This window comes from Arvicanthis niloticus, chromosome 4, assembly GCF_011762505.2.
Source record: "Arvicanthis niloticus isolate mArvNil1 chromosome 4, mArvNil1.pat.X, whole genome shotgun sequence".
In the NCBI taxonomy this organism is placed as follows: Eukaryota; Metazoa; Chordata; class Mammalia; order Rodentia; family Muridae; genus Arvicanthis; species Arvicanthis niloticus.
This window is the reverse complement of record NC_047661.1, coordinates 59,767,440-59,778,904: the sequence shown is the minus strand read 5'-3', so window position 1 is coordinate 59,778,904 and position 11,465 is coordinate 59,767,440. Positions and strand designations below refer to the sequence as shown.

General features: G+C 40.4%; 1 protein-coding gene across 1 annotated transcript in view; it reads left to right on the top strand.

The window, feature by feature from the left end:
• The first annotated feature begins 1,358 nt into the window (after window positions 1-1,358).
• The window catches only part of Rxfp1 (relaxin family peptide receptor 1), a 116,002-nt gene continuing 105,895 nt past the window's right edge, over window positions 1,359-11,465 (top strand). Inside the window, exon 1 of the mRNA XM_034500702.2 lies at window positions 1,359-1,539. Within this exon, the coding sequence (XP_034356593.1) occupies window positions 1,491-1,539 (49 nt within the window). The 5' untranslated portion in view covers window positions 1,359-1,490. The remainder of the gene's footprint in view (window positions 1,540-11,465) is intronic.

The window sequence follows — 11,465 nt, the reverse complement described above, 5'->3', positions numbered from 1 at the left end:
AAACTCACGTCCTCTGGGTAAAGCATTTTTATGCATGTGTGTTTCCTCTGTTTGAACTCCAGGATAGATATATCCTGGAACTCTCGCTGTAAACCAGGCTGGCCTCAAACTCAGAGATCCACCTGCCTTTTCCTGCTGAGTGCTGGGCTTAAAGGCATGCGCCACCACTGCCTGGATTTTGGTTATACTTTTTAGTTTTCAAACTAGTACAGTGAGTTTTATAAGGGTTCTTCATATGCTCTTAATTTGGTTATGACAACCCTTATCCCCACCATTCTCTACACACTGCTCTCATCCCTGCTTCAATCTTTGGCTCGTGGTATAAATCACTGCCCAGTTCTTATATATAACATGGGTTCCAAAATCCACTCTTATTATATTCTGTATCAGGGTTTAAGATCATAGGCCCCCAAGTAGCTTCATGCGTACTTCACCTTAGCTCACGTTTCCTCTACCCCCTCCTTTCTCCATCCCTTTCAAAGCCTTATGTGATTGTGATAACCATTAATTCTAGAAATACACTAAGTAAAAAATAAGAATTGTATACTCTGGCTAAGACAAAATGCTGCTCATACAAATGCGGTTTGTACTTATATACTTTTCTTCTTCCCATGCAGGCCAGATTAAAGCTTGTCACATGAATGACGGCCATTTGGTAGTTACCTGCTGTGCACTAGGGCCTGTGCCACACATCAAGTGTACCCCGTGTGAAGCCCCAGAGCCATCATGAAGAACAGGAATCTTCTTGAAAACCAGGTTCAAAAAACAGCTGCCAGCCCCAAAGTGTCAGAATCCCTAAGATGTGGATCCAGGAAGACCTTAGTGTTCCACCACAGCATTTCAAGGTCTCTACTAAAGTCAAATCCAGGAGTACAAAAGGATTTTGAGGTATGTGATTTTTGTGTTTTTGTTTGAGCCATAACTATTGCTCAATTTTCCAAACAGATTTAAAATGCCACTGCAGTCACACCTTAATTCCCCCTTTAGAGTTGTGCCACAAAAGGATTCATAGAGAGAGAAATTTTTATTTTGCTTTAGATTTACCTCAGTTCAAGTTCTTTCTAACAGCATGGCCAATGTCCATATATGTATGTGGAGACTTTTGCAGAGCATAGAAACAAACTGTTTAGTGTAAACAGAGTCTATGTGCTCTCAGAAACTTTCCTTGCCACTCATATCTCTCCCCCCCCTGTGTGTGTGTGTGTGTGTGTGTGTGTGTGTGTGTGTGTGTGTGTAGAAAGATAGATAGACTTTCAGAAAAGGGACTCAAAAGGAAAGAGGGAGGGGCAGAGCAATAAAAGAAGAAAAGAAATAAGGGTGGGAGGGAGGGAGGGAGGGGAAGAGGGAGAGAAAGAGAAAGAGAGAGAGATCTGCCTTATAGCTGCTAAGACTGCAGACAGAAATAGCACAACCACTGTGAGCTGTGCGCGACTCATTTCATCCAAGACCACGTTTTATCTTTCATTAATCAGTTGCTCAGAAAGAAGGAAATGACATCTGGTCCATTCTTCTTCTGCATCTTCATTATTGGAAAATATTGTGAGTATGCTCGGTGTCTAATTTTATGTGCTTCGGTGCTTTGTGAAATAGTCTCAAGTGCAAATGTTCATTCCTTACATTCATGCTTTTAAGCTAAAATGCATGCTCTGATAAAAACTGCAAGCTCACTTTAGGATCATTCTTCCTAGTATTTTTCTGATTTTACTGGAATATCTTTGACATAGTCAAAAGTTAAGCAAAACTAACATATTTTATAAGCCTAAGCTTTATTAAGCCAACTTTTATCACTGATAAGCAGTATTTTAATATTTAAAGAGAATCTATAAGTTCTTTGCAAGGACTAGGTCTGTTGTGCTACACAGACTAATATTTGTTCGTTTCTATGTGGCTGTAGTGTATTGCCATCCTGTGATGTGCTGCCGGGGTGGGCATCTACACAGAGATATAGCCATGTAACTCTGTTGCCAGGGTTTTTGCACTGTTCCTTGAAAGAAAAGCAAGGGAAAGCATAAAGAAATGAAACCCATAGGGACTCAAGAAAATAAGTCATTTTACTTTTGCTATAAAGGCAAATTTCCTTTGTATATTAAGCCATAAGATTTTTTTTTAATCTTATTTAAAATTCAAGGGAAAGGGTCGTTATACATTATACCTCATTAAATCACCTCTCTGAGTTAAGAAAACCTCCATGCTTGTTAGAACAATGAAATAACCCAACCCCAGGTCAGAATGAAAGTTTCTGAGTTTCTTTAATACATTAGGATTGTGGGAGGAGGTGGGTTGTGAGCATCATCAAATTTAAAGCACAAGCTGGTTTATATTCTTCTGTCTCTCAAGTCCTACAAATGTGGTGTTTATGCTAAGATAATCTACTGAATTTCTCAGGGTCACATTCCATCTTAAATCTCTTAACTCTGATAGCATATACAATACTTTGATGATTTTTTTTCTCCTTTTCTCTTCTGACCACAGTACAACTAAATAGTTTAGTTAAAGATTGAGACAATTTCAAAACTAGAGAAATGACTAGAAATCTCTGAGACTAATCTTCTCCTAATTTTCTCTATCTCAATCTTAACTGTGGCACTCATACTTTTATCTAAAGTAAGAAAAATTCAAATTGCAAATCATAATAAAAGACTGGATCTTTCTAATTATAATCCAATACCTAAGGTTTCAGGGCTACAAATACACACACACACACACACACACACACACACACACACACACACACAAACTGTTCCTGGGCTTTTGACATTTGCAGCAAAAGCCCACTGAAACTAATGATCAATTTTAACATTTCCTATTCAATCTCAAGGAGGTGCATAGATCTAAAGGAATTCTTCTACAACAGGTATTCTACTAGAAAAACTTAAAAGATATAAAAGGTGTTCAGAGCTGGTTAAGAAGGAATTTTGACTGATGTAATACTAAAGATGTTCCAGGCTATAAAAATTCTCCATGTTAAATTCTTTTCTTGATGGTTTTTTTTTTTGTTTTGTTTTGTTTTAGTTTTTGTTTTGTTTTGTTTTGTTTTGTTTTGTTTTGTTTTGTTTTGTTTTGAGAAAGGGTTTCTTTGTGTAGCCTTGGTTGTCTTAGAACTCTATAGACCAGGTTGGCCTTGAACTCACAGAGATTTACCTGCCTCTGTCTCTGGAGTGCTGGAATTACTCACCACCGCCCTGCAATAAATTATTTTCACGAGCAAAACTTTGAAAGTGATAAGGATGATGATTTATATTCTCTTTAGGTTTAAAGCAACAAAATCAAAACCAAACAAACAACAACAAAAACAGAAAACTGTTAATAGTTGCATAGTTGCAAGTTCCAAATTCTCAACATTCCATGCTTTCCCCTGGACTGAGGGCAACATGGTAACACAGAGATGAGCAGTAGGATCCCAGACTACTGTGCTATCTGGGCAACTGGAGGAGCTTTTGCAGAAACCCCAAAATAATAACCCATAATAAGTTCAGTCCACCTTTAATGTAGTCCATAACTCAACTCCACCTAAGTTTCTGTGCACACCAGGAAGGATATCAGCAAAAGACATCGACAGCCACACATGAAGCCAGGCTCCTGACCCCCACTGCTCCCCTGGGCTGTGGATACCTACTCTATTTACTGGGTTTGTTTTGTTTGGCTTGTTTGGTTGTTGTGTTGTGTTATGTATGCTGTGCTATATTACAGTGTGGTGTTGTGTGCAATGTTGTATTGGTTTGTTTTGTGTTGATCCTGACCTCTGGTACTTTGGGAAGGTAATGTGATATCAAAGAAGACACCATCTTAGCAAGTGCAGCTGTGGAGCCATGTCCTGGTCCCATGATTCTCAGCAATTAATGTGCCCTCTTTGAACCTCAGTTTGTAAAATGGCAATCAAATATTTTATCCTATCTACTTCCCAGGGCTCATGTATTCAGGCTTTGTTAGGGAAAAAATTTAAATCTTCACAACGACGATCATGTAGAAACAATTCAGTAAGACCTAAGGACATTCTGGGTTTTGTTGCAGGCTCACACTAATAAATCTCAAGATTTGAGTGATTTGGATTCATGCTTTTTCCCCTGGTCCATGATCATCCTCAGCAGGGGTGGCACAAATAATTGGGCCTTGAAAACAGCAAGACTCTCAATAGATGTAGAGCCATGTGTTAACCAAAAACACAAATGAATGCCAGATACTTTAATAAGCAATAGAATGAAGTATAACTGTAGCTTCAACCTTGCTCTGAAGAGATAAAGTGGCTGGAGCAGTGTCTTAACCCAGAATTGCTATTCAGTGACACACCAATGCTGATCTGGGCTCGGAAGAGCTGACCTTTTATCCTTCAGTTCTCTACCCATATCTATGAGTCATAAGACACCAAAGTTAATCTGTAGTTTGATGCTAGTTTAGTTGTGTAAGGTTATGCCATCGGCGGAAAGAAGCCGAGCAAAGAGCATGGGGGACCCCACTGTGGTATTTTCCCAAGTTCTTGTCAGTCTATGGTTATTTCAGAATTACAACTTTTAAAAACATCCTCAGAATGTGTTGTATCATAAATCCTTTTCAGAGATTTTTTTACTTATTAAACATATCTCAAGCAAAATAATCATTTTATGTAATACTTTAGGTAGGAAGAAAACAATAAGTGGGCAAGTAGAGAGCCTCAGAAACAAGCCTGATCCACTTCAGGATTTCTAAAGGACTGGGCCCATGCTGAGGGCTCAGCTTCAGAACCCCATGGAGACTTAGCAGACTGCCTGGTCTTTGCCCTGGAGCCATCCACAGCTCCAAGTAACTTCTTAGCATCTCTCTAAGAAAAAAAAGAAAGAAAGAGAAAGACAGACATCCCACAAAAGCCACATAAACCTGATGAAGACATTAAAACAGATGCACACGGACCTACTTACCCATGTCCAAATGTGGGAGGATAAATGTATCAATGCACAGACCACCAGATAGGTAATGTTCTAAGTCAATTTTGTGAAGGTTGGTTGCTACAGTTTTGTGTTGTTCTTACTCTGAATGTAGACTCACATTTTTAAGTTTCAACTAGAGAGAAAATTAATAAATCTGTGTAAGTACATTACCATCTGGAAAAAAAGGTAACAAATTATGTTTGTGAAGTAAGTAGCACTCAATCGTAATTTCCAACATCAAAACAAACTTGTTCAACTGAAGTGCCTGGAGGTGGGTAGTTCAGTTAACTTTGGTTATTAGCATCTCAACAACTTAATTTCTAGCTTTGTGGTAATAGTTTTTACATTTTCCATTTACTCTGAGCTTTCCATGAACAAGGAGCCATTTTACATGTCCACAAACATCTCGTGTTTCCCCATAACTTATGAGATGAGTAAAGTAGAAAACAGAAAAATGAGAAACTCTCTCCAGTACATCCTTGGCTCTACCTTCTAAAAAGTGTCACAAAAGAGACTTGAATCCAAGTCTATCTCCTTAACACCCTTCCAGCAAAGTGTGACTTGGTTCTAATGCTTCCAAACTTACAGTGTCTCAGAAAGAAAAGGTACTTTTCAGATACCCTGATCTGGCTCACTTGATCACAAGTTTCACACAAATTAGGTAGTACCCACTTCAGAACCTGAACTGCCCAGGGTCTCAAAGCCAGAAATCCAGGGTTTCTACCATGTAGGATGAGATCAAGCCAGTTCACCCTGGGTGTCCACGCATCTCTTCTTTCCACACTGGTGTGAGGTTCTATGTGCCAATTAATGCATACCAGCAACAAGTAGATTAGGACACGTATGTTAATAACTTGCCTGTATAGAAAACACTTTTGTTTCCAACCATATAGCAAGTGCCAATCAACTTCAGCTTAATTCCTGTGTCAGCTGCCTCCTCCCTCCTCCTTGGCTATGTCCTCCCTCACTGGCTCCACAGCCCTGGGCGCTCCATCTCTTACCTGACTTAGAGAGATTTAAAGCCACCTCTCCCTGTTTACAGCTTCTGGCACTCTCCTGGTATGAACACCCAGAGTCTACCCTTGAACTAGCAATCCTTTTTCTTTTTTGCTCATGGGCGGTAGCAAGCTATAAAAACTTCATATTTGTGTTTTGATCTCCAACATCATACACACAAATAAATCAAGTAACTCAAAAAAGGACAATATAAAGCATTCTCTTCTCGCCTCTGTATTAGAAAATGATATTTTCTTGTTAAATTGTAATGTTCTATAGTATTGTGTCTGTTGTTAAATGGATTTCATTTCATAATTGGTTCACTATCTGAATTAACTGAAGTCCCTCATTTCTTCATGTTTCTGTAATGATGAATGTATCTTTTGGAAATAATCAAAAACCTCCTGAGAGTTGGTCATTGAGAAGAGGGCTTGCAGAACTCTCACTGGCTGTTTTGGGCCATGCAGTACCCCTACCTCTGGCTGTGGCACCTGTCCCTTCCTGCCTGTCTCTCCACATGGTTCTTCAGGACTCCCAGAATCCTGTCTCAGGAATGACAGTATTCATGCAACAGTGTAGAACTCTGTCCTGACCTCTTCCCAAGCTCAGTTCCAGGTCCACTTTTAGTCAGGGTGCCCAGTGAAAGCCAAACGTCACCCTCATGATTAACTACAGAAGGGACAGCAGAGGCTCTGGCACGTTCTTCAGTGGTGAGATTTGCTGTTTTTAAGAGGTAGTCGGCATTTTAGGTAATTAGATGGTTTTGTAAGAGGATGTGTGGGCACTTGAGCTGAGAGTCTGCATAACTATGACCAATTCTGCTGATTATAGCATCTTGTTACATGGAGGTCTCCTAATCGTCTTTTCCCTGGACTCTCATTTGATTCACTTAAGGAAAAACGATGTGAAGTTTCCTTTTTTTGCTGTTGTCTGGAGCCTAAATCTCAAGTGAACTCCTATTGCCTTGGGCAATTTCATAAGTAATTTTTTTTTATTTCAGTTTTATAAAAGTAAAGCTTCTTTAAGTTGGACAGAAACTTAATGCTTTCAGAGGCTAACACTCATCTCTGATATAGGAAGAGGTTACGGCTTTCTCTCTTCTCTTCACTGTCTTGGCTCACTTCTAAACACGGCTCTCCAGTTGCATACATGGCCCATAAAGGACAGGAAATAACAAATGGGCAGAATATGGCCTAAAAATAAAAATAATCTAGTCTGAAGTTATTAAATTTATTATCCACCAAAATCCTAGCCTCAAATGTTATGACTTAGCCAGTAAGCTACCCTAATGTAGTCATTTGTCTTGCACCTGCCTGGTAAAGAAACATTTCAACTCTTTCTCACAATCAATGAGAAAGGCTCTGGTCCAACTTCCCCAGTGCCATATTTACAATCAGGCCCTTTGACGGGGGGGGCCTGTATTTTTTCCAGTTTCAGGGGTTGTGTAGGCACTGAATCCTGTCTCCCAGACCCTTCCTCCCTGCAGAAAGAATGCCACCTCCTGCCTTCCCACTTGTTCTGATACCATACAGTCAGGACAGCAGAGACACTGCTGTCACACAGCATCACCCTAAACCCACTCGGTTCCTCTTGTTCCCTTTCCAACCCAGTGTGCAGAGGGAGGTAATGTGTTTTCTCTTTTATATGGAGCAAAATGTGCTTGAGTAGCATGCAGTGAGTCTTCATTGTTGAGGAAAGCCACCTCCAGCTTTAAAAGTCATGGCTTGCTACATTGTTAACCCTACAGTGGTAGCCGACTATCCATTCAGACACATCTGACTTCTTGTTCATTATACAGGGTAAGACTGTCATTGCATTTTGGATACAAATTGGCATAAAATGAGCATTTGAAAACCTAGCTGTTATCCCAGGCTACTTTGTAGCCTCTTACAGTTTGTTTCTTCTGTGAGTTCTGTTCCTCCTCACTTCTCCCCAACATGGAAGCTGCTGACTATCCAGTGTGATTGTACATGTCCTTTCCCACCTCCAGGCAGCCCAGATTATGGGTGTTAAGAGGATCAGACATGTCTGCTTGTTCCTGTAGTGTTTGGTTTCCCCTTTCTGTCTTAACTTGTCACTGTTTTCCTCAGTCTCACTGTGGCTCCTAATTAAGCATCCACAGTGAGATGTTCCCCTCAATTGATCCCAAAGCCTACTCACCTCATGAATCCAAACTTTTACAGAAGAGTCGTGTGACACATACTTACAGCAACACACACACACACACTCACACAAGTTATCTAGATTCATAAGCATTGGGGCTAATGTTTTCAGTTGTTGAATAAATTGGTTCCAACATCTTTCCCCAACATATAAAGAAGCTATTATCCTTCAGGTTTCTGTAGCTTTGCCCATTTAAACAGATAAACCTGACTTCATAGGTTTGAAATTAAAATATTATGGGATAAAGATAAATATAAGCTTACAGATCTTAATAAAAATGTACATAGCTTGCTCTATTCAGAGAGATCAAATAAGCGGTCATATTATGATTTTCTGAGAGTTTCTATCCAGGCCACATATTTCCAATATGTCAATGAAAGTAGCTGATCAAGTTCTCGGTGCATCAGGCACCAGCTTCAGGGGCTAAGCACAAACCTCTGTCCCCACAGTTCCTCATAAGTCCTGGCCCTTGCCTTTCTGTCACATTCTCTTCTCATTCATTGCCGCTATTTTACTTGTTATGGCTTCTTGGCTGTGAGTGCTTTAATATGTTCTCCCAGCGTGGGCTGGAAATGCTTGGGTGCATTTTGAATGGTCCAGAAGATTGGTTGGGTATTTTTACTTTCCCAGTTGTGGCTAATTTGTTAGAAATTGCAAATGGCCTCGTGGTTTATAAATATTCTACCTTCTCAAACTTAGGAAGACGATGTTATCAGGCATGCTTTCTGTCGGCTTCTCCTAATCTCTCCTCGCTTTCCTCTTTGTTTTAAGGTCCAAAGAAGTTGCCAGTGGCTCAGTTAAATTTATGTTTTTACTTCTGCTCTTCTGATTGTAGTTCTTACCCCTGACCTTGTAAGCTAACAGCCCAATTTAAGTCTGTGAAAAAGAGATTGACTTTGTTTTTGGTTTCAATGATATTCTTGACAGCTGAATTCACCCCAGCCCTGGCCAGAACAATGCAGTAGCATTTGGCCACCAAATCCTCTTTAATGTGGAAAGTCACAAATGCTTCTTCTGAGTTGCTCTTGGGCATCTGCTTTCGAGTCTCTGTGCTAACATGCATAGCAGTTCCAAAATTACTCTCACTATTTAGTAAGTAGGAAGAGGTGCGCACACAGAAAAGAGGGAATTAGATAATCTTATTTTTCCCTTAAAGAGTTCATACTCAATGATAGAGAAATTCAAATAAACACAAATTTGACTTATGAAGAGAGAAACATACCAATGCCAGGTACCATCCTTATTACATTCCCCTATGTTTAGCTATAAGGTAGTCACAAAAAAAAAATGCCTGAAGAGATTAGAATGAATGAATTAATAAGTATAGTATTGATAAAGGAAACTGAATTTTAGCAAGATAGTAAACTTTGGGAGGAAGGAAAGATGAAGAATGCAGAACTAAGTAAAGACAAATGATATTTTGAGCAATTGTAGGCACAGAGAAAGCTCTGTGGTATGAAAGAAGGCCTCGTGGCAGTCCAAGACTTAGGACCAGTGTGGGCATTAAACCGAGGAATACACGTTGGAGATGACATTAGTACAACTGTTACTCCATATCCTTCCCCAGAATGGTTGTCACTGCCTCTAGGATGGGCTTAAAAATGGTTCACTTTATAGTAACCACACAACCCTGTTCTGAACTATAGCAAAAAAAAAAAAAAAAAAAAAAAAAAAAAAAAAAAAAAAAAAAAAAAAAAAAAAAAAAAAACAAAAAAAAAAAACCACATTGGGGTGTATTACGAAATCAGAGAGCATTTGACAATAAGAGCTATAACTACAAAGCCAGAGAACTTTGAATTACACTTGCAATGGAATTCTGGGTAAACTATGAACTCAGAGCACCAGAGTTTTAGCTATGTCCCAGCAGTGACCAGCAGATACCAGTGAGTATACATGTTAACCCTCACTCTGTGAGGTTATACAAGAAAATCTAAGTCTGCAAAACTTATACAATGGTCATGTTTACTCACTTTAGCAAAGAAGCATCTTGACTGAGAAGCAAAAACTGTGTTTGACCTACTCAAATCAAACTCACATATCTTGACTCAGAAGTCCTACATCATTTTAGATGCCATTTCTCCACCATTCCTCTGTTTGTCTTAATGGCCTTTCTGCTACTGAGATACTATGACCAAGGCAACTTATAAGTGTTAATGTGGCTCACAGGTTCCAGAGGATTAGAGTCTGTGTCCATCGTGACAGGGAGCATGACAGCAAGCAGGCAGGCACGACTGGTGTTGGAGCAGTAACAAACATCTTGTAAGCAGTAGCTTACATCTTGTTCCACAAGTACAAGGCAGAAAGAGAGAGAGAGAGAGAAAGAGAGAGAGAGAGAGAGAGAGAGAGAGAGAGAGAGAGAGAGAGAGTCGCGCCCAACTTGTCCAGCAAGGAAGACTCGAACAACCGGATCCTTCTCAACAGCCTTTATTGTAGAAGCACTCTTTTAGATTTCAGGGAGAGACCTCGAATGCCCAGGGCGAGCTGCTTATATACTCTCAGCCCTTTGGGGGGGAGGGAGGGAAGCACGTGGAGGTGTGCGATTGGTCAGATTGCAGTGCCTCATAGCATACCATATTTGCATACCCCGCCCGGGAGGGGGTGATTGGTCAGAATCGTGGTACCCTATTGGTACCTCATTAGCATTCCCCGTTCGGGAGGGGTTGCCTCCAAACTGAGTTGCGCATGCACAGTGCACTGGTAGTTGATACCAGAGGCCTAGGCCTGCGTCATCTTGGCTAGCCGAGTCGGGTAGGCTGCCATGCCGTTTTGGCCAGCCGAGTCGAGTCGTCAGCCTGAGAGAGAGAGAGAGAGAGAGAGAGAGAGAGAGAGAGAGAGAGAGACAGAGACAGAGACAGAGAGAGACAGAGAGACAGAGAGAGAAACTAGAATTAGAAATGGCATGGGCTTTTGAAACCTCAACCTACACCCAGTGGTATATCTCTTCCAACAAGACCGTACCTCCTACTTCATCCCAAACATTTCCACTAACTGGGACAAAGCATTCAAATATGTAATCTTGTGGAGACCGCTCTCATTCAAATCACCATAGTTGCCCAATTGCTTCCCTTTGCTTTACCATTGTTTACAGCTACCTACTTTGCATGTAAATTTTATTTTCAATTTCTGTTCCCCAGTTTCTGCTTCAGTTTTACTTTTGTATAGTCTGGATTAAAATATCTGGAAGATCTGGGGAGAAGGCATTTATTTAATGGACTCACATGTTCAGGTGGCTCAGCCCACAGGTGCTTGGTCCCCTGTGCTTGGACAGAACACCATAGGAATGGTACTGTGTATCAGAGGCGATTCATCGAATCCTTTCAGACAGCAGCAGAGATTTAAAACACTGAATACCCAGTATAAACGTCAAGGTTCTCCTGTGACATACTTCCTCCAGCCCTGCCTCCC